Here is a 27,520-nt window from a genome sequence, read left to right on the forward strand (position 1 = left end):
GGGGCGGGCGGAGTGGCTCCGCGCGGCGGGTCACGTGAGGAGGGAGCGAAGATGGCGGCGGGCGGGCTGTGCGCGAGGTGCGGGACCGCGGCGGCCGCTCCGGTCCGGGGTGCGGTCGGGGGTTGAAGGCGGGGGCCACCCCGGGTCCCGCTGCGTGCGGGGCCTCCTGGGTGGGGCGGGGGGCAGAGCGGGGCCCGCGGGGCGGGGGGAGCACGGCGGGGCGGGTTAACGGCAGCGGGGCCCGCGCCGACCTGGCCCCGCCCCCCCCGCGCGCGCAGCGAGGCTCCGCCCCTCAGTGAGGGGCCCGGCGGGACCCCCGGGCGGCTGAATTGCGTGTTGGTAGCGACTTTTTAGTGGTTTTGTGGAGTTTCGTTTTGTTTTGTTTTTTTTTCCCCCTTCCTCGTTGTGGAAGGTGAAATGTTCGCTGAGCTGTCGGGTTTGCGGAGCTGGGTCGCGGCTGGCGCTGCCGCCCGAGGTGTCTGTCGGAGCAGCCCCGTCCCTGAGGCGCCTCTGGAAGAGCAGAGCGCTCAGGGGCTGGTTCCGCCTCTTGGACAACTCTTTGCAAACGTAAAAATCAAAATAGAGATGTGGAAGGTGTATAAGGGAGGCTGTTCTGTGAATCCCAGGTTCAGTGATCACCTTAGGCTGGTTCTGTCATTTGTCCTGAGCACGCTTTTTGACTTTTATTGTACCATTTTTATCCTCTGGAGGGTTCCTAGATGTCTATTTTTTATTAAATTAGTGTCTACAAGCCCTAATGGGGACAAGAACACCACTGTTACATGTGATCACATAAAAAGAGCTTTCCTTCCTTAGCTCTCTTGGAGCCTGTAATCAGCGAACTGACAACAAACTGTGGTCTTTTTTATTCACAGAAGAGATTCAGAGGGAATGAAAGGTAGAAGGGTTGGCCGTGTGAGGCCAATGTCTTTGTTCTACAAAGACATTATTTTCTTGGTAAAACTGTGGCCTTTCGGTGCTCTGGGTGGGCTGGAGAGGCTGCACCCACAGCCGGTTGCTGAGCAAGTCGTGGGGAGGTTCGTTAGTTTATACACAGGGAGGTGTGCCCAACTATCTAGGAATTAGCAGGTAGACATTATGTTGATAGGTGTATGGCAAATAATCTCATAATTTACGTGGCACCATGTGTCAGGAGTTGCAGACGACTTTCACTGCCACAGTGAGTTATTTGGATGATGCTGTTCTAAAAATAAGTTAATGAGTGTTCTTGCTTCTGTAGATAGGCTTTGCGTGGGGAGCTGTGGTGTTTAACTCCTGATTTGGATTACGTTGCTATCAATTCAGCATTTGTCTGAGTTCCTGAGATATTCTTTTTGGCAGACGTACATTTTCAGAGCAGTTGTAGGGACACTCGTTTTTGTGGGTGCGTCTGCCAGAGTCAGGATCTGATCTGTGATACCTCATGGTGCAGACTGGCCTTTCTACAGAGCTCTCAGGAAGGGAAAAGAAGGCAAGGGTAAATGTTCTGGAGACCTGTGGCAAATTATTCTACCTTATGTAAAGCTGTTGTGATTTTTCACTTCACCCAGTTTTATGCTCCACTTAGAGTGAAGGATGAAACTGTTACAGAAGAATTTGTTTGGAAGAGAGCTTCAAGTGCAACTGAATAGTATATTGCTCTATACTTTCATTAGGTTTCTTTTTATTAACCTTAAACGTCTAAGTAACAAAATCAAATCGAGCTAGTAGTGTGATGCAAATGTGCTGCTGCTTTGATATGAGTTTGCAAGTCTTGCTATAGCCGTTGTCACCCTCTTTGGTTCTTTCCTGGGTCTTCCAGGACATCTAAACCAGTCAGCTAAAGACTAAGGTTCCTTAAATATTTTTTCTTATATTGCAATACGATCTGCTCTGCATTAATTGCAGGTTTGAAAAGGTGTAAGCTAAATAGAAGCCTGCATCACGTTCATCATTAAAATACTGTTCACCTTTTCCTTGTATTTACAGGAGCAGCAGAGAATTATGGACAATTCTTCTGGGCAGATCAGCTTTAAGAGAACCAGTAAGTCCATGTCTTGCTGAGCAGGTTTGCCCGTCACTGCGTGGACTTCATGGCCAAATATATAGTTTGTACATCTCTTTGCATATTAGTGAAAATGTGTTTTGCTGCTTTTCCCTTGGTGCGTTTTTTGTTCCTCTGTCTCCACTACTTGTTCATTCTTCCACTCCTTATTTATAGCTGCTTCATGAACTGCCTGGAAGGGTGTGTGTGAAAAGGTGGTTCCCTTTCTGGAGTGGACACAAGTGCTGCTTTCTAGACTGGCTGGTCTGGGTTATTCATGAGCGGTACAGCCTGCGTCCTTATTTTCTGGGACGGAGCCCCTGCTTTCAAGAATTTGCTCAGAGGTTGGAAATCCAAATGTTTCTGAATCTAGTCCATTGCCTCCTGTTTCCTCTCCCTTCCCGTGATTAGGCAAGTCAGCGAGCTGTCTCATACAATACGCACCTTGAATCAGTCTGAATCATAGACGCTTGTCTTGTGTCGTTCCTGTCTCTTTGTGGTGGTGGAATTTCTTTGCTTTGCTTAAATTTGACAAATCTGATACTCCACAGTGTATGTTGAGGAATCTGTTCAGTAGTATTTGCTTCTTTTTCTAGGCACAGATTGCAACAGAATTGAACAAGCACTGGCAGAGATTGTTAGAGGGGCTTTCATACTATAAACCGCCAAGGTATAGTAGTTGCTTGAGTTTAGATATTACCCTCTAAATGAGATTTAGAGGAGCACGTTGAATGTTTCTCTCTGGTTACTTAAAAATAGATTTTTACTCTTTTGCATGACTCGAGATTTCAGGTACAAAGTATCAAGAGAAAGTACTTAAATCTACATATTTGGGCATGAAATACAGAGGAGAAAGAAGAGACAGCGGTTCCTGCTGTCATTACTGATGTTATGTAGCTCTTAACCCTGGTCTCTGCTGAGCTGCATGATCGTGTGCAGGTGTGCAGCCTGTGGAGAAGTGACTCCTCTTGACACTCATTTGTCCCAGAATGATACCTGGATTCCCTCATTGGAGAAGGTGGAATGAATATAGCCTGCGTTTATTATAGTAATAATTATGAAAAATGTTAAGTTTTCTCGGGTGGGGAGGTTACAGAATATTGTTGTATGAAATATTGAAAGGCCGTTGAGGAAAAAGCAGGTGTTTGGTTTAAACTGATAGGGCTTTGGAATTAAGCCTCTTTAGTTCATTCTAAATGATTGCTGCATTTTTCGTGACTGAAATTTCTTTCTCTTTTAGTACAAGTTCCGCAGAAAAAATAAAAGCTGATAAAGATGTAGCTGCTCCGCTAAAAGAGTTGGGTCTGAGGGTCAGCAAATTTTTGGTGAGTGAAGGTGCTGTTCTGATGACTTTTTGTCCCTGCACTTGGAATGCATTGTTACTGGAATTCTTTTATTTAAGTAAGCTTCTTGATGTTGAATAGAGGCAAACTTAAGAATTACTTTCAGTTCAGAATAGTGTAAAGGATGTTAGAAGTACGTGTTGGGGCTGTAGGTGAAGATTTTTAAAAGTCCTTAGTGACCTTGAGGGGCCTCAGTTTTCCTGGTTAACACCCCACCTGCTGCAAAGGGCCCTGCTTTTCAGAAGCTGTCACCCACTTCTGGTTTCTCTTGGGTTCTTTCAAGACATCCAAAACCGCTCAGCTAAAAATTGATGTCCCTTCAATCAGCTGCCATGTTTGCAAATTGTGTCAGTTTTCCTGCAAGGTTCTGTTCCTTCAAGCCACACGCTGGAGCTCGGTGACTGGTGGCAGTACCTTTTGTATAATCGCTCTTATGTTCTGTTTGCTGAAGTTAAACTGGCTGCGTCTGAGTGACATCAAAGCTTACGTGTTTTGCTTTAAACAGAAGTGCTGACTAAAGCAAGCATCTGTCTGATGCAAAAACCCCTTTTGGCATATTTTGGAAATTACGTGTTTTGAAGAGAGGAGCTGCCTGAATATTTGGAGAGAATCATCATCTTTCATGAATTTAGTTGCTTTTTATTCGTTTCAGAGCATCTCTCTGTTTTCCAGGGTCTGGATGAAGAGCAGAGTGTGCAGCTGTTACAGTGTTACCTTCAAGAGGATTACAGAGGAACAAGGGACTCCCTGAAGGTCTGTAGCTCCCACTTACGTTCTGCTTACTCCACCACCGTAAGGAAATGTGATCACGGATATCCAGGCTGAATTTTCTTGTACGTCTTCCTGCTCCAATCTCTCTGTGCTCCTCAATTGCAAGAACACAGGAAAGCTACGGATTTATGAAGGAGAGTGAGTGGAGATGAATAGCAAATGTGTAGTTACCAATGAGTGTTTTGGCTGTGTACTTTTGGAATCTGTCTTTCCAAAAGAAATGGAAAGAATTCAGTCTCTTTTTTTTTGCAAGTACATATTTTGTCAGTAGGTATTTTCTACAGTGAATAATTCTTTATTTTGTTGTGTTTTGCTCGCAGACAGTTCTCCAGGATGAAAGGCAGAGTCAGGCTCTGATGCTGAAGGTTAGTAATTTCCATTTTTATTTTCTGTTGAAAAGATCTCTTTGGACTGAGAACCAACTTTATTTCTCCAGATCCAGGAAATCTTGGAATAATTGAAGTATTCCTTTATATAAGGAACAGATTTTAGAAGATGCTTTTAAAATAGATGGATGTGCATAAAGATTTGAACAGTGTTAATAGTTGCTACAGGAAGGAAATTTTGGGCTCAATATCATGGAATTTAGCTGGGCAGGTGTACGCTCCCATGTTTTCCAAAGCTGATAGGTTCATGTGTTACTCTCTGAAGTGACAACTCAGAATTGGAGACTGACGATCATATCTGACACAGGATAATAGGGATGAGCAATGAGAGGTTACGTTTGAGCACTATATATCGTGATGAAGGCCGTGGCAGTATATGGGAGAGGAAAGTGTATGGAGTTGAGCACTATAGCAAACTGATGTGATATAACTGTATATTCACAGCTTGCTGACTATTATTACGAAGAGAGGATTTGCATTTTGCGCTGCGTCCTCCATCTACTCACTTATTTTCAGGATGAGAGGCACCCTTACACAGTGAGTACCAAACCCTCTTCCTGGCTGTCATGTCATTGAAATGAGCTAAATAGGTAAGTTGTGTAGTAGTTGTCCACTTGTGATGGTAAAAAGCACGTGTGTGTGTGTGTGTGAGAAGTTAATTTAATCATTTGTTTATTTAAGGCACAATACTTCCAGTGTGTCGAAAAGTTGGACAAGGAACTAGTTCCTAATTACCGGAAGCAGTTTGAAGAGCTGTACAAAGCAGAAGCTCCTACATGGGAAACACATGGAAATCTCATGGTATGTTATTTCTTTCTATTTTTTATCGAATTTATAAAGTCGTTCCTTATATGTAGTGTGTTGGAAAAGGCACATGTGCAGAAACTGTTTTCTTTCTAACAGAACACACTTCTGCTCAGAAACAGAGTTGTATGGAACGTGTTGTTCCTTGTGGTAAATCCACTGACAGCCCTAGGCTAACAGATCCATTTATATGTGGTTGTTCATAATCCCTTTGCATCAGCACACTCTGTGTTTACAGTGGCTTTCCTTGCCATCAGTACTAACTGCTGGCTGCACAAGCTGTTGAAATATTCACACTTCTCATTTTTTGACTGCTTCGACGGACCCATGAGCCTCAACAGCAATGGTAGGGTTTTTCCTTTTGCAGACAGAACGTCAGGTTTCCCGTTGGTTCGTGCAATGCCTCCGCGAACAGTCCATGCTCCTGGAAGTCATCTTCCTCTACTATGCGTACTTTGAAATGGCACCTGAGGAGCTTCTGGCATTTGCCAAGATGTTCAAAGAACAGGGATTTGGCACTAGACAAACCAACAGACACCTGGTAGACGAGAGCATGGATCACCTGGTTGACCGTATCGGGTGAGTATCATGTATATTTGTGACTACAGAGTGAAACGTTGTTTTCTTCAGAAAAAAAGCATGTATAATTCTTGCTGCTGCCTCTTTAAACTTTAAAATAAAGTTTCTGACCTATTTTCTTAATTATTTTTCTGCTTGCAGCTACTTTAGTGCTCTTATTCTGGTGGAAGGCATGGAAATTGATTCCCTCCATGAGCGTGCTCTGGATGACAGGACGGGGGAGCACAAGTTAGCCAATACTGAGCGCATCCACCAGGTAAAGCACTGGCAGAGTAACCCCTGGTCAGGCCTAACAGTACAGAACTTACTGTTTTACCTAGGCAGTGCTTTTTAAAGGTTATGCCTGGAAGTTTCTAATTCTTGGGTTTGTTGACCAAGTGTAAGAGCTACCATCTGCGTAACATTCTGGGGCTGATAAGAACAAAATTATTTCCTCTTCCACTTGTATTTCGTTGGTTATCTTGGACTTTCTCCAAAGAAAGGTGTGTGCAAAGCAGTAGGCAATGTGAACTTTCCAGAAGGGAATGAAACAAAGGATTTGTAGTGTCAGGGTTTTTAGGACAGAGATCATCTGAGGTTACACCAACTCTAAGTCAGTAAACCGTGCAGAAAACCAGACCAAGGCTGCAAGTATATGATTTGGTCAGCTTCATGTTTGAAATAATTATCTGCAAGGGAAGGGTGACTGTTAGCAAGCAGATGCAATCAGTAGAGTATGAGCTTCTTTCAGAAGATCTCAGTTCTTTCGTTTTGTCTCTGTGCAGGAGATGGACAATCAGCTGCTGCAGTTAGGGGATGTCTCACATCACGCTCCGGTGCTTTTGGCCTGGGCTCTGCTCCGTCACACCGTAAACCCAGAGGAGTCAGCAAACATCATCAGGAGAATGGGCAGCACCGCTATCCAGCTGAACGTTTTCCAGTATCTGACAAAGCTGCTGCGATCGCTGAGCAGCGGGGGGAAGAATGTGAGTTTCTTACAGTTGTGCATGTAAGCTCTTGAAGCTTTTTAACTGCTACTGATGTAAAGGTGTGATGGGAAGTGGATGATTTTGAACCAACGTCCTTTCAAACTAGATCTGGTTTTAAGCAGAGTATGCAGCAAAGCAGGTTTTATCATCTTACCTTCTGTCATTGAAGATCAGAAATCAAGCTGAAATGAAACAGATTTTTATGCTCAAATAATAAAATAAAGCTTTTGTAAATTGAAGAACTACATCTCTTTTGAGCAGAATAGACTGCATTAAATCACATTTGTTGATTTGCCTCCGTCAGTGTACTTGCCATTGTGGATCTTGAGTATGAGATGATTTAACTCTGCACTATTCTCTGTATGTGGTTTCATTAGAGAATACTGTATATGAGAATAAACTGCTTTGTAAAGCAGACCGAATGCGGTTACTGTGTGCTCTGTAATTCGTAGTCTTTCCTATAATGGCCTGTGTATTCTTTTTTTCCAGTGTACAGCCAGCACAGCGTGTATGTGTATTTATGGACTTCTTTCTTTTGTCCTGACATCACTGGAATTACATACGTTGGGCAATCAGCAGGTAAGCGTCCAAGGCTCATTGCATCTGTTACCTAATTTAAAATAACCTGTCATAACTCATGCTAATTACTTTTGTGAAATGGTAATCCTGCATTTGAGACTGCAGACTTTACATGAGTTAGATCTAAAAGAGTAATTTGCTGCTTTTCCTGCTGCATTTACACAATGCAAATGTAGTAAACACCTCTGCAGACTGGCTGATTAATAACAAAAGAGCATATTTTGCACTTGAAGTCCCGTGGAGTTGAACCTGATTGTTGATGTGTTATTTCCAAAGCAAAGGAAATACTACACACTCCAGTTCTATGTTTCAGAAGACATCATATAGCCCTTTGCAGATACAGGGAACAAATCTATCCTGCCCAGTCCATTTGTGATAAGGACCATGGTTTTAAGCTGGCTGTGTGCTCTGGGTTTGGGTGTGTTGGGTGTTTCTTTCTGTTTCGACTAGAGGAATTAGTTACAGCTTGGCTGGTAAACATGGAAACTTAAATTCCAAAGATGTGGCAGAACTTGCTTGGGATGAAATTCCCCTGTGTAAAGTAACTTTTATTTTCTCCATTCTCTTTTCCTTTGAAGGATATAATTGATGCTGCCTGTGAAGTTCTGGCAGCTTCCAGCATTCCTCAGCTCTTCTGGAAGACGGTGAGTGTGTTGGCAACTTCTTTGACCTATCCTGCTTATAACTAAAACCTGATAAAAGATCCCCTTTTAGGAAAGGAACGGACTAATTGTATTTATTTAGCTAATTTCTAGGAGGGCCTGATGAACCAGTGTTCGTTTGTATCTATCTTTGATTTACTTTTGCCCTTTCCTGCCTTTTAGGTACAGCCTTGGCTTTACTCTTGAAGGATACTGGAACAAGTTTTAATATAGGTGATAGTTTAAACCAGGGCTGGGGTTGCAAGGATTGAACTAACTGCTGGCAAAAGCATCATGCTTATTTTTTTGTTGTCACAGAATTAGGATGATATGAAATGCATTATAGTCTTTCCCTGCCTTATACTTGCACACTGCCTCATGCTTTAGTCTGTGCAAGGACTGGAGTGATAGTTTGTGCATGATTAATGTTAAATGTACAATTTAAAAAGGAACTGGATCCTTGTGCTCTACCAAGACCATTTTAGCTTTTTTTGTTTTTTTAGTAATAAGACATTTGTTTTCTGTTTGAACCATCAGGAACCCACTGCGGGTCTGGGTATTATCCTGGACAGTGTCTGTGGGATGTTCCCCCATCTACTTACTCCTCTCCTTCAGCTGCTTCAAGCCCTTGTGTCTGATAAATCTACTGCAAAAAAGGTACAGGATCTCTCTTGGTGTTTGGGAGATGAGTTATTTCAAGGCAGGGATAACATGCTGTGTGATAATGCTGTGTGATTCCTTCTTTCCATTACTTGTGCTTATCTCATTTGTACTCTTAGGTGACAGACAAAGCTTTTTTCGAAGAACAGTGGGCATCGCTCCTTTTTAGTCCTGTGCTGTTGCAGGACATGGTTTTCTTGCTTCTAGAAGACTTTTCATGTGTAATGGCTGAAGTTTAAGATACTGCCTAGTTTTTCAGGTTGTGCTTTACTCATAAGAAGTTCCTGATTCATTAGATGAGACTTGTCTGGACATGTGGTCTGTCTACTTATGTTTTGGTGTCGTTGACGTATACAAAGGATATTGTCCATGTCAAGAAAACTTGCCTGTTCCTGAAAATGACTTGGTTGATTAATTTTTAAGGAGGTCTGGCTCTTTGGCTGTGTTGTTGAAGCTCTCTCTGTGTGCAGGTATACAGTTTCCTGGATAAAATGTCCTTCTATATCGAACTGTACAAACATAAACCTCCTGATGTGATCTCTCATGAAGACGGCACGCTTTGGCGAAGACAGGCTGCAAAGCTCCTCTATCCTCTTGGTAAGGAAACTATATTTAGCCTTTTCTTTTTGAAATGCTTTGAGGAATTTAGTTCATTATCTGGCTTCTAACTCACGGGGAAATTTGTGACTGTATTTCACCCGCTTCTTCAATCTTTAGCACTAGGTCAAACAAATCTGCGGATACCCCAGGGAACAGTGGGCCAAGTGATGCTGGATGATCGGGCTTATTTGGTACGATGGGAATACTCCTACAGCAGCTGGACACTGTTCACCTGCGAGATTGAGATGCTGCTCCAAGTTGTATCGACAGCAGGTGAGACAGGCTGGAGTATAAAAGAGAATAAATAATTGTTAACCTGTCTCAATTTGAGGTTAGTAGTAGGACTGAACCGGTTTTAAAAGAGCATGGAATACTTTCACAGAAACCTTATTTTTAAATTGTTAATATAATACTGTAAAATTCATTCTAGAAGGCCCAGAGCACGTAGTGAGCTGAGATAAATTTTAGATGAGGGAAAAGTTCAGACAGATAAAATAAATGTTTTCTTGGTATGGGGAATGACCATGGGGATGTGTGGTAAGATTTATGTGCATCGTTCCAGATTTGATTACTGCTTAAGTATGATTTCGCATTCCAGTGTCAGTTTTCTTTACCCAGATGTGATCCAGCATTGCCAGAGGGTCAAGCCAATAATCGATCTGGTTCATAAAGTCATCAGCACTGACGTATCGATAGCAGATTGCCTTCTGCCAATCACGTCGCGAATCTACATGCTCCTGCAGAGGTAAGTCACCACCCAGCTTCAGGTCACTAACAGCGGAGGTACCTGAGAAGATATAATGAGCTGGAAGAATGGCTGATTACTCATTTTGCCAAGAGCTTTGCAAGAACTGTGTCTCAGTGCTTGAACTCCCCAAGACTGGTGTTGAGTTCTCAAAACTGTTCTGGCTACACACAGTTTAATGCTTTCATGCAGCAGAATGGCCCCTCTTCCGCTTCCTTCCTGAATGTTGTGCAATTTTATCCATTTAAAGGCATTTTTTGTTGGTACCTCTGTTTACATGAAAGGGGAATAGAGCATATCATTAGTGCATTAACTTCCAGGTGTTAAAACAGTTGTACTTATTAACACTCCTCTCAGTGTTAAGTGCCTGGGAGTTGATGTTCTGCTGCATAATGAGTGTTGCTGTGACAGTCTGCTGTCTTGCCAGCCTCGCCTCTTCTAGTAAATTGATGTGACTCAGGTGTGAGGGGGAGGTTGCAAGTCTAGACTGTAAGTGCAGACTCTGGTGTCTGTATTTACCTGCTGAGCTTTTATACTCGTGTACTTCAGTGAGAGAAAAGCTTTTATAATCAAACCAGCAGTATATAGGCCAGACAGACCACAGATGGCAATGCTTTTTATGCATAATATTTGTTTTTCTAGGCTAACAACTGTAATCTCTCCCCCTGTGGATGTTATTGCTTCTTGTGTCAATTGTTTGACGGTACTGGCTGCTCGGATGCCAGCCAAGGTGAGGAAACGACCTGGGTTTGCTGGATTTGAGAACTAGCAGATGTGTATATGTGAATGAGATGGAATATCTGTACTTCTTCTCTTGCAGGTTTGGACTGACCTTCACCACACAGGGTTCTTACCGTTTGTTGCCAATCCAGTGTCCAGCATGAATCACATGATTAGGTATTCATCATCCCCCAACCCCTTTTTTTTTTAATTATTTGCCTAACCTGTTCATAACCTGCCACAAGAACTTTTTGCCAGTGTGAAATCTGTGCATCCGACCTCTCTCACTCACGTCAGAGTCCTGCTATTCATGTAAGAAACCCTCTTGCTCACTTCACAGCGCAGAGGGAATGAACGCTGGGGGTTATGGAAACCTGTTGATGAGCATAGAACAGCCTCAAGGCGAGTACAGTGTTACCATCTCCTTCCTGAACCTGATCACGACTCTTGTCCGGGTGAGTGTTTCTGGAATGCTCTGCGTGTGAAGTACTTGTAGGCTGTTACGATAGGAAAGCGAAATCAGCCTTGTCCGAGATCCTGTGCAACAGGTCTCTGAGTAATCATAGGTTGACCCTCCCTTCTGTGCCACTAGTTGTGCTTTCTCTGTAGTCTGATTCTTTCAAAAAAACATTTGATTCATCCGATCTACAAAAGAGTGGAAGTCTCATGTAAATCCAAGTCCTCATCCTCGATAGTTTTCTTTAGAGACATAAGACATACCTTCCTGCAAATGGTTTCTTGTCCTTTTACCCAGAAGGGGGACAATAACATTTCTGTTTCTCCTAGGGACAACTTGGTAGCACCCAGAGCCAAGGACTTGTCCCTTGCATTGTGTTTGTCCTGAAGGAGATGTTACCAAATTACCACAAATGGCGTTATAACTCTCATGGAGTGAGAGAGAAAATTGGTAAGGATGTTGAGAGGGGGGAAGAAGGAGAAGGAGGGTTAAAAAGGATCACCTCTCTTCTCAGAGAAGATGTGTGAATTTTTACTTCTTTTTTATCATACCTTTTGTAGTAGCCATTTGGGATTTGCTTTGTATGTCTACCAGTACAGCTAGATGCTGTGATTTCTTTCAAAATATTAAGAGCTAGGCAACAGATCTTGAACTGAGCAGTCCATTTCGTCTCTTTCAGGATGCCTTATTCTGCAGCTGATCCATGCCATACTGAATTTATGCCCCGAAATGGATCCTTGCAGCAGGTAAGACAGGTGATGGATTTCAGATCCGCGCTAAGCCTGGCGTACAGTGCAAGGGGTCCCTGTTGCTATTTTTTTGTTTCAATTTTTGAATGTAAATGACTAGGAATGAACTGGCATGGTTGTGCAGTGCTGGTTTCTGCTCTTTTCAGTGTTACTGAGTACAGGAAAGGAAGAAGATTAGGGACCTTGTTTTTTAGAACACCTGGTGAAGAAAAACAGTAAATAGGCTTCCTGGGACCGACTGCCACCCAGTTTCCTATTTGATGTATGCACCATGAAGAAAGTAGAAGGGAGAATAAAGTAGGGGTGAGTGGGGATGTAGAAATTAAGAGGTTACTTTACGGTAGTTTTCTAAGTGTGAGGTGAGAAAATACCGCAAGTGCTCCCAGTGCTGATGTGCTGTGCGTGGTGTCTGGCAGCAATGCCCCCAGCCTGCAGTCCTTGTGCGTCTTCAGCCTGGCCAACACGGAGGCCGGACAAGCTGTCATCAACATCATGAGCATCGGCGTGGACACTATCGATATGGTGATGGCCTCCCAGTCCAGCAGGTGAGCGCTGCTTTTCCTTTCGGTAGTGTGGGGAAAGAAGCAAATCATAATATTTGAAATGGAGCTTTAACTGATTGCATTTAACAGGGGATCAACGTAACAGCTCACCATGACAGCCCAACTTGTGTGTTCTGGGCAAACAAGCTGTGTTTGTTCCAGATCTGTATATCATCTTTGTTGTACACTAAACATTTCATATGCTTGTTTTAATTGTATATTTCTAAATGGCACTTGGAGCATGCCAGTAGGTGTAAATGTGTTCAATTCTTTAACATTTACTAGCGTTTACATTTTTTCATAAAGAATTAACTTGAGCTCATTTATGAGTCTTGAACTCAAGGTTGAATGACTAAATTAGAAGTGAGAGGATTATAGCCAGTGTTAGAAGTTCTGTGTCTTGAGGTATCAGCAGAGTTTAAGTCAAGCTATGCTCATGAATAAATTGTAATAAAGCTTGAACTGTGATTTTGGAAGTGCTAGGGCTGATCAGATGGTTCTCAAGGCAGCTTGAAGTACTCTGGAAGAACTGAAGATGTCTTCAGTGCTGAGCGCCTTAACCTCCCTACGTGGCTCCCTGAAGGCCAGAATGTTTATCCAATGAGGAAAATCTTAGGAAAATACCAGACGTAGAGCCAGTTTTATCTCTTCATCCAGTTTTCACTGTAATTTCTGTGAGATTAGTTCTGTAAATGTTTCTCCTTCTGTCTTAATACATTTTAAATCCTAGTATGGCAAAGAGGGGAAAAAGTGACAGTAGGCTGTCAGGCTTTTTCTTGGTTTTGTTTGATGCTGAGAACTCACGGCCGGGTAGACTTTTTTGGGGATATATGCGGGTTTGTACTTCAGCAGCTATTACATGGTGACATGGCAGTCTGAGTAAAAATGTCGTACAATCCCCAATTGACAGAATATCGAATTTCCTTTTCGAATGTTGTGCAAATGATAAATGTTGGATTTCAACACAGTTACTTACTTTGCTTCCTTTTTGGAAACACAGTGATGAGTCACAAGGCCAAGGTCAGCTGCTGATCCAGACCGTTAAGCTGGCATTCTCGGTTACCAACAATGTCATCCGGTTGAAACCCCCCTCCAGCGTGGTGTCCCCGTTAGAACAGGCGCTCACTCAGCACGGTGTGTATTTCTCTGTGGGGGCAGCCTGGGAAGCTGTGGTTTCTGTTATTTGTAAATAATCAGTGTGTGTCTCATTACAAACAGTAGTAAAGATTTCAGGGTTCCAAGAAGTGGTTTCTAGTGCTGGGAGAAGAGCTGTTCTCCCTCCTCTAAGGGACTCTTCCCCTCTGGGACAGCTTCTTAAGTATTAAGCAAACGTGGCTGCTTGCTTGCTGCTTTGTAATGAGTTGCGTGCAATTACAGAACACAGTAAATCAGCTGCCATTCGTACCTCTGCCTTGTTATTGTGGAAGACTGGCCTAGTTTTCACCTTCTGCTAAGGAAATCATTATTTTGTAAATAGTTACGTCTTATTGCTCTTTTCTTCTCTTTGATTTTAATTGCACTCTCTCCAGGTGCTCACGGAAACAATCTTATTGCGGTCTTGGCCAAATACATCTACCACAAGCATGACCCGGCGCTTCCACGCCTGGCCATCCAGCTACTCAAACGACTGGCTACGGTAAGATGACACTCACACAAACGCTTCTTTGCTTCTCCTCTCATGATTGATTCCATCACTGAAATTCTTTCAAGATAATTACTTCAGGCTTTTTTGTATTAAGGAGCTTAATGCAAGTCAGTTGAAGGCAACGTGGACCGAAAGCTCTAAGCATGTTAAAAATGACATAGAAGACCCTTAGTTTTTTAAGATAATTCTTTGCTGTTGCAGAAGTTTCTCAGCATCTGACAAGAGGTTTCACCTTAGTGTTGTGTTTTCTGCAAAGTGTTTGTACCTCCAGTTGATCTCTTTCTGCCTTTTGACTAATTTTCTTAAGTCACACTCTAAAATACATTTCCTACACCACCTTAGCTGGAACTTTTAGATCTTACTGAGAAGAGGATCCTGTTTAAGTTTTTATTGGGAGCTTTTATCTCCTTTTAGACTTACTCTTTTTCACTACTACACTTCTGAGAATGTGTTGGCAGTTTTATTAAAGCATGTAAGTCCAGCTCTGTGTTTGGTTATTTCAAGAAACATTATTCCAAAACTGGTTTTGTCTTTTCCAGTTTTGTTACAACCCTTGAGAAGTAGGTGAAGGATAGAGTAGAATTGCCAAAGAGGAGAATTTGGATCACTTTGCAGGTTGCTTCTCACTTAATGACAACAACTTGTGTTTGAGTTCCCTCACATCCGTTTGTAGATCCAGTATCAAATATTTTCCAGTTTCAATTTGAAATGCAAATCACCTTTTATATAGAGAAGCAGCATTCTGGAGGGTTTGATTCTTCCTGCTCCTGATGTTTCTTGCGCTTTGCAGGTTGCTCCCATGTCCGTTTACGCCTGCCTCGGTAGCGATGCTGCTGCCATCCGCGACGCCTTCCTCACCCGCCTGCAGAGCAGGATTGAGGACATGCGGATTAAGGTCATGATCCTGGAGTTCCTCACGGTTGCGGTGGAGACACAACCTGGGCTCATTGAGCTGTTCCTGAACTTGGAAGTGAAGGATGGCAGTGACGGATCAAAGGTAGAGCAGCAGAAATTTGCTCAAGGGCTCACTAGTCTTGTATTGCAGCGTTCACAGCGGACTTATGGTACTAGTCTCTAAAATCAGGTAGTTCTTACATGTGACCTGAGGTGCTCAATGGAGAGATAAGTGCAGCTGGTACTTGCAGTTAGTGGATGTGCTGCTGTCCCACTTTCACTTCTCCTTATAACCAAACAAACTTTCCCAATGTTTCCAAGGCAGATACGGAGTTAACATAAGAACATCCACTGGCTCAGACCAGAGATCCCTGTGATCCACTCTTTTCCCTCTGACAGTAGCCAGACAGTGAGAAAGCTGAAGATTTCAGCTTCCAGATGTACAGTGGACACTATCAGTTTTCCAAAATACACCCTCTGGTGCTTTGCAGTGAAGATCTTCTTGTGTTGGGACCTTTTGAAGGCACTTGGTTCTACCAAGTCTTAGCTTAGTTCAGTTTTTATTCACCTAAAAATGTATTTTTTTCTCTCCTGTGTTATGACTACATTCCTTGTAGTTATATACAAAACATATGAGAGCATCATGATTTATTTGTCTGTGTATTGTTCAAGTGGAATCAAACACATTCTGCTTTACTAGATGCCTATGTAGTGGTTCTGATGTAGACTCTCTCGTTTCCTTTTGCTTTAGGAATTCAGCTTAGGGGAGTGGAGTTGCCTCCAAGTAGTCTTGGAGCTGATAGACTCCAAACAACAGGAGAGGTACTGGTGCCCTCCCCTCCTGCATCGTGCTGCCATTGCCTTCCTGCACGCGCTGTGGCAGGACCGTCGAGATAGCGCCATGCTGGTTCTGAGGACAAAGTGAGTTGTTGTTTTTCCACGATGCATTTTCCTTCCTTTTTTCCCAAAACACTTTTTCTTTGGTTCATCGGACTTTCCAGGGACATTTGTGTCCTAGTCTTAGTGTGCTCTGCTAAGGGTGTGCAGTGTGTGGGCTTTGAACGTGGTCTGTTGGGAAAGATAATAAGAACAGTGCTTGTTCAGAAGCAAATATGTTTCACTTTGTTACTTTTATACAAAGCTAGATAAGCTTGTATTTACCCAAACATATTTTCTGTGAAATCTGAAACAGTCAAAATGCTGCTAGGCATGTGGTTTGGGGGAGATAACTGATTTTACTTCTGTGTATGTGTTTTAGGCCAAAGTTCTGGGAAAATTTAACCAATCCCCTCTTTGGGACCCTTCCTCCGCCTTCGGAATCATCAGAGGTGAGTTGCATCCAAACAAAATGAAGGTACTTATGTACTTATCAGATAGGGCTTCCAAGTGATGTAGGTGGCTCTTCCTCTGCGTGCAGTTTTCGGAAGTATCATCTATCTGTTTGGAAGTATCTATCTGTTTGAACACAGGTGGGAGATTAAGTAAATGCTTTCTGGCTTTGCAGAGACTGTACAGCCATGAACTGTCTTTCGAAATTCTCTGCTCTTTATTCACATAAGGAACAAAACTGGATGTCACCCAGCATTTGTGGTAACACGTACTCGGGAAGGTACGCTGTCTGTAGGGCAGCCGTACTGTACCTTGGGTGCTGTTTGGCAAAATAAGCTTTTAATTTTTTTGGCATAGCTCAGGCTGACCAGTATCATGGAGGAATTGATTAGGTTCTTGTTATTCTTCCTCTCTGTGGGAGTTTTCCCCTGCACTATGAAAGTCCTGTGCTGCTCATCAGGGAATCCACGGACCCACACAGCATCCTCCCCTTATTATCACCAGTCTATGGTCAAATGACATAACTATTGTTACTGTGGGAGAAACAAGTGTCCTGCAAAACCGGAGTATCAGTTACTGCAAGGGTATGGGTAGGGATAGATCAGAATTGAACTCACCCTGCAGAGTTACCTGCTCAGATTTTGCTATTTTTGTGTCTTTATAGCTCAGTGTCTTGGATACCTGTGCCTTAATCATGAAAATCATCTGTTTGGAGCTCTACTATGTTGTCAAGTGAGTCTTTGGTAGTCTTTCATTAATCCTTGTACTTTTTAATTATCTAAACCGTGTCTGTTAAATCTTGATTGTCCTTCAAAGCCTGCGAGGTCTAAGTACATGTAATTTTGTGAAAATGTGGGAGGAACAGTGATTTATAAAGAAATTGCAAACATGCATTTCTTGCAATCACCGATTGCACAAAAAGGTGTTACCGTCTCTGCAGCCCGTAGATGACAATGTTAGTATTTTCCATGTATCCTGGAATGAGGATATACAGTATTTATTAAAACAAAATGTGAACTAAGCGAAGTACACCTACTCTAATGACTGCTGAATAACATATTAGTAGGTTTCTCCCACTCATTTTGTTTTCCTGAACATAACTGCCGCTTAATGTGTTGAAAAGTCAGGATTAACTAAAATCTCCGGTTAAATGAAAAGGAAATTGTAGATTTTCTTCAGGAATCATGTTTTTCCTTCACATTTGATGCAAAAAGTGGGATTCCCTGCACAGATCTAATACGTGGAATAACCTTCACTTGCAAGCTGTGTCCTTGGCTTTCCTACCTGAATCTCAGAAGTATGTTTTCTGACCAAAGAATAAATGAAGATAACTTCTCCTCTTGCTTTGGTCAGGGGCTCACTGGATCAGTCCCTGAAAGACACGCTGAAGAATTTCTCCACCAAGAAGCGCTTTGCCTACTGGTCGGAATACGTGAAGTTATTGGCGTATCATGTGGCAGAGACCGAGGGGAGCAGCTGCGCCTCCGTCACCGAGTATCAAATGCTCATCTCAGCCTGGCGGATGCTGCTGATAATCTCCACGAGCCATGTAAGAGCTGCCTCTCGTCTTTCGTGTTAATCTGAAATTAACATTTTGAATAATTCAGTGTCAGCTTCTCAGGGCCAGCTGAGCCATAATGAAGAATTCACCGTTTTTTCTTTCAATTTTGCTGTATATAAGTTCACAACACCAGTTGGCATGAGCATGGTACAAGAGGTTAGAGTGGTGGCATTTTGCTGTTTGATCAAAATGAGCACATTGTCTGTCTGAGCAGAGGAGGGAGAGAGTAAAACAATTTTTATAGCAATTTTAAGTAATTCTGGAATCCTGAAGAGGTTTTGCCGAGTCAAGTGAGGCAGGGATGCACCATTAGGGAAACGAGTCATTGCCAACTTTTTGTCAACTGTTAGTGTAATACTTCAGGGATTTCTATAAACCTGCATCGCTCAGCGGCTATAAAAGTTAGTGAATTCTTAAAGTAACAAAGCAGTGGGCTGATGTTAGACTGTTAGGAACGTGCATTTTTTGTTGTGCTTGACTGATCTCTGTCTTTATGGATCTTAGGCAGAAATAATGCATCTGACTGATTCTGCAGTTCATCAGCAGTTGTTTCTGGATGTGCTAAACGGGACCAAGGTTTTGGTAGGTGCTGTTTCTAGTTCTATTTCTGTAGCTCCTTGTCGTAATAGGTTTTTTAGATGCTGTGAAATTCTTAAGTGTTCCTACATGTAACTATTGCAACTCTAACTCTTGCAGTATTTCTTTTTAGCTTCTAGTTCCCATGTCAGTGTCCTGTCTGCAGCTGGGCTCTATGCTGTGCACCCTCCTTCTCATCCTACTCAAACAGTGGAAGAGGTAGGTATTTTATTTGGATAATTACTAGTCACTGCTAAACAGAAAAACTTGGGAGGTTATGTTTAAGTGATTTGCTCTAGAGAGATTCCCTTAGTGATCTGGGGAGGAAACCGAAACCTTATCACAAAATTCTCTTTTGGGAGGGCAAATGTCTGTAGGCTGTTGCTGAAATCTCTTGTAGTAATACATTTATGGTTTGGCTTCCTGCTTGCTTGTGGAAAGTGTATCAAAAAAGCTTTTTTGATAGTCAGTCCTGCATTTTCACTGCGCTGTGTCTGGAGTGAGATGCAGGTGGTGACTTAAACTTTACTTAAAACAACTGCTTTTATTTGTGTGGATCATATGACTTATGATCCACACAGCTCAGTCAAGCCAATATATTTACTGAGGGATCTTGTCTAATCTGAAGAGCTCTCCCTTTTTGTTGTCAGCGAGTTGGGTTCTGTGGATAAAATCATAAACTCCTTGACGCAGATTCTGGAGGGAGTGCTACAGGCAGATCAGCAGATGATGGAGAAAACCAAAGCCAAAGTGTTCTCAGCTCTTATCACTGTGCTGCAAATGAAGGAGATGAAAGGTGAGGTGGTGCGTGTACGAGTGTCAAGAGCAGGGCTACCAGGGCTGAATATTCCCTAACATTCTAAAGATAAAAATGCTTTTGGTGTCAGTAGTAGTACAGGATGCTGAATATAGTCACCAGCCTCTGGGGCTTCTCTGCTTTTTTTAACCTCTTTTAGCTAGTTTTAGAAAAACATGAGGTTCGTCATTCACAGTGTGTCTGTGTCTTCCCTTCTTGTCTTTCCTCAGCAACAACCTCTGTGTTTGAAGAGTTTGACAGAGACAAGACGGGGTTCCCGTGTGTTTTTGAAAATAGCTCAGCAGGTGTGGGAGGGACACCCTGGTGACACCATCTCACAGTCACACTAGAGCTTGGATTCTGACATGAATTTCTGGTTAGAGATAAAAAAAGACCCAAACACAAGCAAGTTGTCTGAGGGGGCATTTTGTTATAAAACAGAGAAACTAGTCTGGTCGTTACTGCTGGCACTCGTGGGGCATCTTACAGTGCAGTGGCACTTGGAGTGGAATCTGGGCATGATTTCTCTGTACAACACACACAAAGGCAACCGTGGTGTTGCGACATGTATCGGTTTACCTTTCCATGTCCTTCTGCCACTGCCTGGGCCCTGTGAACCTCTGTATTTTAGAAAATAAATAGAAAGTAGAGGGTTGGGTTGTTTTTAAATGCTTTTCTTTGCTGTTCAGTTTGAGTTTGCAGTCATGCTGGCACAAGGTGCTGTGATTTATCATCATGGTTTTGATAAGAATGTAGTATTTATAGGGACTCACGAACATAGACTGCACTCAGTCTGCATGGGCCAGTCCCAGCAGTCTGGAGAACTGGGTGGGAAATTCTGTAGTGAGCAATTATGGAATAATCTGTCCATAGTAGTGCTTGATTTGTGCCTTGAAATGTCATGAGTTTATGTGACTTCTTGGTAAAACCACTTATTTTTGTTATCCAGATGACCATCTAATCCCTTATTACACCCTCCTAGACTTAATCATGTCACTTAGTCACAGTTCCCCACATTCTGTTTTGTAGGTTTTTAAATGAAAACAGAATAAATACTAACTCCAAGAAACGTGGCCCAGTGACGTTATCGGTTAAACTGGACACCTCAGTACACGGGTCATGTATTAATGTTTTGTTCTGTGTGTGCCACAGTGAACGAGATCCCCCAGTACTCCCAGCTGGTGCTGAGCGTGTGTGAAACACTCCAGGACGAGGTCATTGCGCTTTTTGATCAGACACGACACAGCCTGACCCTGGGAGATGCTACAGATGACAAGGACAGCATGGAGACAGATGATGCCTCCCGAGTGAAACACAAAGACCAGCGAGATGGGGTGAGGGACCTGTTTGTCTGCCTTGTTTTTCTCTCTAGTCAAAGGTTCCATGTATGTTTGGAACAACTTCCACTTGCAGCCTGTTGCCTTCAAAAGAAGTTTCAGCAGTTTCTATTCCAGAATTACTCCTTGTTGCTTGGCACACATCAATCTGGGAAATTGGCCATTGCTGCCTGTCTCACAGATCTGTCCTAAAAAATGTTGTCACAATTGCTAATACAGCCAGGAAGCGTGCAGAGAGTAATGTGAAGCATACCAGGTGCCTTAATTTATGATTCTGAGAATGATTGAACTTTAGGTTGTGTTAGTAAATGCCTTCAGGATTTTCTTGGTACCTGTGTCAAGCCTCCACCTTGTCCTCTTGTCCCTACAGGTGTGTGTTCTGGGTCTGCATCTGGCCAAAGAGCTCTGTGAAGTTGATGAAGATGGAGACTACTGGCTACAGGTGACCAGGAAAGTCCCTGTGCTTCCCACTATCTTTGCCGCACTGGAGATCAGCCTGAGAGTTAAACAAAACCTTCACTTCACAGAGGCCTCATTACATTTACTGCTGACCTTAGCGAGGACTCAACAGGTGAGAGATGCAGAGAAATGAGAGCATATAGCTATACATTTTTAATAGGAACCGTCTATCTTATTATTCTGCCTGTGATGCAGCTGAACAATGATCTGTAGATAAAGGATTGTTGTTTAAAGACTTGCGAGCCGCAGGTCCTGTGCGTACGCCTGCTTATTTTTCCTTGTTCTTCTCGATAATGGGATGTCTTGGATGGAAGAGCTGAGCCAAACCTGTAATTTAGAGCAGGCACTTTCACTGAATGTATTCTGCAATGCAAATTATCCCCTCCTAGTTAAAACAGCATTTAAGTGTCAGAACCTGCTTTTTCATTAGTTGCAATAAAGCATTATTTATCTATTAGAAATTCAACTTGTGTGGGGCTTTAGATGAAAGCAGGGTTGTTCCAAAGCCAGCCCTTTTCAAAGGTTATGTATGTACCAAACCAGGTGATAATCGAAATGGATTTCATAGCACAGTTATGCAGGTTAGATTTTACTGGAAGAACAGTGTTGCTTTTCTTGCTATTAATTTTTTAACAACATAGACATGTGTGTGGATGGAAGTTCTCTAAAAGGGTGGTGACAGTGCAAAGGACAGAAATATCTAATGCAAAATCAGTCTCTTTAGTCTCAGAGAGGAGAGAGACGTGCTGATTTTAACAGTGGCTCGTTCTGTGTCTTACAGGGAGCAGCAGCCGTGGCTGGAGCTGGTGTCACAGAGAGTGTCTGCCTGCCCCTCTTGAGCGTGTACCAGCTCAGCACTAACGGAGCCATCCAGGTGGGTGCTGCATCCTTTTAGGTGGGAACACGCCAGGAGCACGTGCCATGTCCTGCCCTGGGGCTGTGGTTGAGCAGAGCCCTCCCATCTGGGGGGACAGCAGCCACCCCTGGGGACTGGAGACTTCCCACGCGGGGTGGAGGGTTTGTGGCCTGCGCCACACTGGGCAGCAGCGTCCATAGGTAATTTATTTTTGTATCTGATTTGTTCAGACATCCGCTTCATCTCGGAAGTCGTTGGATGCCCCCTCTTGGCCCGGGGTCTATCGGCTCTCCATGTCGCTGATGGAACGCCTTCTTAAAACGCTCAGATACAACTTCCTGACTGAAGCATTGGACTTTGTCGGTGTCCATCAAGAGAGGATTCTTCAGGTGTGTCACGTTCCTTGGCTTCTGTGTTGCAACAGGAGTGGAAACATGTCAGCAAGTGCAGAAACATTGAAAAGAGGCTCCTACTTCAGAAAGATTTACATTAGAAATAATTCCCTTGTGGAGAAAGGAGGAAAGAATATTCAAGCTGTGCAGTGCGGCAGGGATAACTGTTACGATACTTGTTAGAGCTGGGCAGCCACCGTCTGTTCATCCTGTTCACTCTTGGGGTTATAACTTTGCTACAGATGTTTGATGTGCCTGCTTAACCCAGCAGCAGAAGTGAGTTTGATGGGAACCCACTTTGTAGTTGTTTGCTCAGGAAATAAAAGTAAGAGAGCTGTCTTGGAGGTGGCTTTGGCTCAGCCTTGCTCCAGTAATGACAGTGCTGTGGTCAGGGTGCAGTCCCCACTCGGGTCAGCAAGCTCTCGTGTCCTGCAGTACTGAAATACCTGCACTGTGTGTCAGTTCGGATGGGCTGAAGAGTCCCGTTGGCACACAGGTGCTGAACTCTGTCTGTAGCGTGTTCCCTGGACAAACAGCTGCCTTCTGTACGGCAGCACAGCTCATGAAGTGCATCGACCTCTGACTAAGAATAAAAAGTTGTTTGGGTCTGACCCATGAGCTGTGCAGCCACCTTCATCAATGCATTTTCAGTCCCTAAGGGCAGGTCCTCTGCAACTTCAGCTTTTTCTTCTAGAGGAGGGAGTGGGATTTCAGTGATTTAACAGCTATTGCCCTGATTTTCTTCTTTCTCCAGTGCCTGAACGCAGTACGGACAGTACAGAGCTTGGCCTGTCTGGAAGAGGCCGATCACACTGTTGGCTTCATTCTTCAGCTCTCAAATTTCACCAAGGAGTGGCATTTCCACCTGCCACAGCTTATGAGGGACATGCAGGTAAGAATCCAGTTATTACTGTGAATAATACATTGCCTTGGAGCGCAGGGACATGGATGTGTTAATAGAAAATGGCACTGTATCACCTTTTTATTACTGCTCTTTTAATAGGAACTACTCCTGAGCTCATTTAAATGTCTGTGCTGAATGTCTTATTCTCAGTTTTTCACATGATTTATTTCAGGTGAATCTGTGTTACCTGTGTCAGGCCTGCACCTCCCTCCTGCACAGCCGCAAAATGCTCCAGCACTACCTGCAGGTGAGGATGGGGACCCTGAACCAAACCGTGAGGTCAGAGGGTTGCACGCCCACGCTCCCTGTTAAAAGGCAAATATTATTCAATATTCCGACTCTTGGATATTGAATTGTTGGTAATCCTAGCGGTGATTGTTGGCAACCGTCAGCAGTTAGGATTTGCATTTCTCCACAGCAAAAAAATGTGCGAAGAGTAGTCTGGACTCTGAAAATCCTGGCCTGTGTAAAGCTGGTCCTAGAGAAACAGCAGCCTGTGTTTAAATGGTGCTGTTATCACTTTATAGCTGCCTGCTCTGCAGCACGAAGGCTGCGTTGCTGTAGTACTCTGCAGTACCGTTAATTAAGCCACTGTTGACCTGCTGTCCTTGATCTGATTGAATTTGTTCAAAAGAGATAGCTCTTGTTCTTGGGGAATCCTTAAATTCATGAGGTGGAGATGGCGTATTGCTCCTGATGTGTTGTTTCATCATGGCTAAGGCTCAGTGTGTTGATTAGAGGTTATTTTTCTGGAATGTGGAATCTAAATAGCCTCTGCAGCTGCCTCCCTGCAATGCAGTGCTTCCCCCGCTGCACACCAACTGTAGATTCTTGTGCTTCTAGCAGCTGACAGACTTTGGGTGCCTTATTTCCTCATTCCTTTTGTTTGTAGCATTTTTTTTCCCTCAAAGTATTAATCTGAGTGCAAAATAATCATATATGCATTCAAGATGTTCTTTTTTTCTTTCCCCACAGACAAAAAATGGCGATTCCCTTCCATCAAGCGTGACTCCACGAGTGCAGCGGAACCCCCAAGCCTCCTCCAAACATCCCGGTCCTGAGTCGGAGGCAGCGGAGCAGAAAGCGCTGCTCACGGTGCAGTACAGCCTCTTGAAAATCCTCAGCAAATCTCTCGCCGCCCTGCGCCACTTCACCCCTGATGTCTGCCAGATCCTCCTGGATCAGGTAGAGAGAGGAGAGATGCTGCTCTCTGCGGGGGGATTCCAGTATTTCTGGTGCTGTTCTGGGGGTGTTTAGCAGGGCACAGTCTGTGCTGCTTGAGACAGTGACTGCACAGAGTGGGAAGGCAGGACACAAGGAATTCCCCGTAGGAGTCAGGGAGTGCTGGGTGTGAAATGCTGGCCGGGCTGAGCTTTGTGCGGCCTGCACGATGCTGTGTGCGGCCTGCACAATGCTGTGTACGTGTAACCTCACCGGAGCAGACTAAACCCAGCGGGGTTTGTATCGTCTGTGCCGCCCTGCAGAAATGACACCCTCTTGCTATCCTCCTGTGTCAGTGTGACCAGTGGCTGGTCTCCAAGTTCAGAGAAGGAAGGTTTAATCCTTGATTCCGGCAATGTCCTGCTGCTGACTTTTAGACAGTTAAAATCCTTTTCCTGTGCCTCTGTGCCTGGGTGTTTGAAAACAACCTGGCAACAGTCATTACTTTTGCTTGCCGCTTGGTGGCAAGCTGTACGGCTTGGGAGTTGAGAAGGTTCATTCATGTGAGAAGAGCCATGTAGTCTGATTGTGCAGGAACGTACAGAGCACTCTCTGCTGCTCTGTCTGTACACCTGGGATTTGGGAAGTTACCTAGTTCTCCATACAAAAAGTGTGATACAGGGACTAGGTGTTCCTGTTACTATGACAACAGTGCACTCATGGCCTCACTCCTCTTTCTGCTTCTCCACAGTCGCTGGACCTTGCTGAGTACAACTTGCTCTTTGTTTTGAGTTTCACCACACCAGCCTTTGACTCGGATGTCGCACCTTCCTTTGGGACCCTCCTTGCCACAGTCAACGTGGCCCTTAACATGCTGGGAGAGGTAACAGCGTAACAGCCGCTCCTGTGGTGGGGAGATCACAGCAGCTGGTGATCTCAGAGCACTTGTTCGACTGATACTTTGAAGAGTGCAAGTGTTTCCTCTTTTCTGTCTCTAATGCCTGTCTCTTTTCCTTTTAAGCTGGATAAGAAGAAGGAACCTTTCCCTCAGGCTGCAGGGCTGAATATGCAAGAGGGAACCAAAACCCTCAAGTAAGTTTCCAGCTGTTTGATTTAGTGGTGGCCGAGGAGCAGAACCTCATGCTCCTCGGCTCAGAGCTGAGCTCCAGAGCTGCTCACTTTGAGTCCAGGGGCTTCAGATGGCCCGGCAGAAGCTCTCCAAAGCAAGCAGGGATTTTTTGGGGTAGGGTACGTGAAGCCATCGCATCAACCTTTGAAGATGCAGGTAGAGCGTTGTTTGATGCTTATTTACCAAGACTTTTAAATCGGACATCCCTGATGGCCAACAGGGGTTTCTGCTCTGCAGGCCACAGCTTTTGGGTATCCCTGCTTGAGCAGAGTGTGAACAGTAACAGCGTTCCCTCCTGCACACTCTGTGTGAAGCCTTTCTCAGAGTCTTTGACCTTGCAACTAGAGCGTGCTGACCTTTGTGGCTCCTGCTGATCTGCGTTTCTTTGCACAGGTCTCTGCTCATGTTTACAATGGAAAACTGTTTCTACCTGCTCATCTCCCAGGCTGTTCGGTACTTGAGAGACCCAGCTGTGCACCCCCGTGACAAGCAGCGGATGAAGCAGGAGCTCAGCTCTGAGCTGGTAAGCAGCTTGTACTGCCCTGCCTCGCGCTGCGTGGTAAACGTGTCTTGTGGGAGAAGGTTGTTTGTCTTGGGCTGCTATGGAGCTGTTCCCCAGCGTGATCCAACGTAGGCACCTTGGGCGGCACAAACCGGTGCTTGTTCCTGCACCACCCGCACCTTTTGGGGGAGGTGGAGGGCCGCGTGTTTGGAAGAAGCTCACTCGTTCCCTGCTTCTCATTTCAGAGTACGCTGCTCTCCAGCCTGTCTCGTTACTTCCGCCGCGGTGGCCCCTCTTCACCGGCCAGCGGGGTTCTTCCCTCTCCCCAAGGAAAATCTGCCTCCAAGCTGGGTCCGGAGGGGCAGGAGCCTTTGTTTCAGCTGGTGCAGGCCTTTGTCCGGCACGTGCAGAGATAGATCCTGTCCGGCCCCTGCCTCCCTTTCCAGGACTTGCAGCAGAACGATTCACGACCACCCCAGGAGGCAGCACCTTTGCAGAGCTGGTAGCGGGAGGGAGGCCGGTGTGGGCAGGGCTGCAAACCGAGCTGTGGCGGCAGCAGCGCGATCCCCTTCAACTCTTGCAACCCAAGTAGCAGCGTGAACGTAAGGAAAGCAGAGAGCGGCTCTTTGGTGATCAGCCCGCGTGCGCAGCCCACCCGCTCCATCTGCCGGCGCGTCCTGGCTGGGTTCTAGTGCTGAACATTCAAAACCTTTATTTTTATAGCTTGTACCTCAGCTGGAGAAGCTGTGGCTGGATGGAGAGAGACCAACTTTCCACTGAGCGGTAACTCTGCTCTTAAGGTGCAATTTGCCTCTCCCTCACAGCCAGAGTCCAGTTAAGGCACAACCAAGGGATCAGCCAGCAATTCAGAGACCATCTTTCTACCGCTATTTTTGTACGGAATGGTTCAAGGCAAGACGGTGTATGTGTGCTCACGCCTCCCCTTCACCCCGCGGTCTGCGTGTTGTGTGTGTTTCTGAAGAGCAAAGGCCTGACTCAGCGTTTGTAAATCAAAATTCCATTGCTCCAGTCTTGCAGTTTTTTGTAACTGTGCCCTATTTATACTGATATTAAAACCTTTATAGACAGCAGCTCTGTTGGTGGTTTTGTACTGGACACGGCAGCACCAGTTCTGCATTTCCCGTGTCATCGTTCTGCGGCGTCAGCTGGGCCGAAGCCCCAGTGAACGGCGATGCGAGTTGTGGCTCATAAGCGACAATCCAGGTACCGTTTGAAGCGATTGTAGTCAAAGGTTGATTTCCTCGGCTTCCCCACACCCACTCCCTTTCTCTTACTCTCATGCTGGGAACTTGTAGGAGGTTTTAAATGAGCACCACTATGAAATACTCGGGAACGATTCTGCACACGCTGGTGTGGGCCACACGCACGGGTTGCTCTGCAGCAGGCTCAAG

The 27,520-nt window shown here is 44.5% G+C and overlaps 1 protein-coding gene across 1 annotated transcript; it reads left to right on the forward strand.

Moving 5' to 3' along the window:
• Positions 1 to 3: 3 nt before the first annotated feature.
• Positions 4 to 27,199, forward strand: NUP188 (nucleoporin 188). The gene is made up of 44 exons (XM_065853862.2): positions 4 to 77; positions 1,969 to 2,023; positions 2,620 to 2,693; positions 3,264 to 3,348; positions 4,039 to 4,119; positions 4,458 to 4,502; positions 4,968 to 5,060; positions 5,205 to 5,324; positions 5,695 to 5,906; positions 6,048 to 6,162; positions 6,671 to 6,871; positions 7,364 to 7,453; positions 8,032 to 8,097; positions 8,632 to 8,751; positions 9,225 to 9,351; positions 9,472 to 9,627; positions 9,973 to 10,099; positions 10,742 to 10,829; positions 10,920 to 10,996; positions 11,160 to 11,274; positions 11,606 to 11,726; positions 11,956 to 12,022; positions 12,442 to 12,570; positions 13,568 to 13,701; positions 14,097 to 14,203; positions 15,003 to 15,209; positions 15,858 to 16,027; positions 16,365 to 16,434; positions 17,100 to 17,167; positions 17,789 to 17,984; positions 18,501 to 18,578; positions 18,706 to 18,791; positions 19,223 to 19,368; positions 20,521 to 20,702; positions 21,076 to 21,276; positions 21,946 to 22,038; positions 22,251 to 22,409; positions 23,167 to 23,304; positions 23,489 to 23,563; positions 24,292 to 24,501; positions 25,229 to 25,360; positions 25,499 to 25,569; positions 26,000 to 26,129; positions 26,354 to 27,199. The coding sequence occupies exons 1-44, from the start codon at positions 52 to 54 to the stop codon at positions 26,522 to 26,524; spliced, it is 5,214 nt and encodes a 1,737-aa protein (XP_065709934.1). The 5' UTR covers positions 4 to 51; the 3' UTR covers positions 26,525 to 27,199.
• Positions 27,200 to 27,520: the final 321 nt, after the last annotated feature.

Source organism: Patagioenas fasciata, chromosome 20 (assembly GCF_037038585.1).
Source record: "Patagioenas fasciata isolate bPatFas1 chromosome 20, bPatFas1.hap1, whole genome shotgun sequence".
Classification (NCBI taxonomy): domain Eukaryota; kingdom Metazoa; phylum Chordata; class Aves; order Columbiformes; family Columbidae; genus Patagioenas; species Patagioenas fasciata.

What these genes read in the sequence shown, in the direction of transcription:
- NUP188 (XM_065853862.2), top strand. Translation starts at nt 52, where the DNA reads ATGGCGGCGGGCGGGCTGTGCGCGAG. An exon ending in TGAGGGTCAGCAAATTTTTG is followed by an intron (nt 3,349 to 4,038) that starts GTGAGTGAAGGT and finishes TCTGTTTTCCAG; the next exon opens with GGTCTGGATGAAGAGCAGAG. An exon ending in GAGCTCTACTATGTTGTCAA is followed by an intron (nt 17,168 to 17,788) that starts GTGAGTCTTTGG and finishes TGCTTTGGTCAG; the next exon opens with GGGCTCACTGGATCAGTCCC.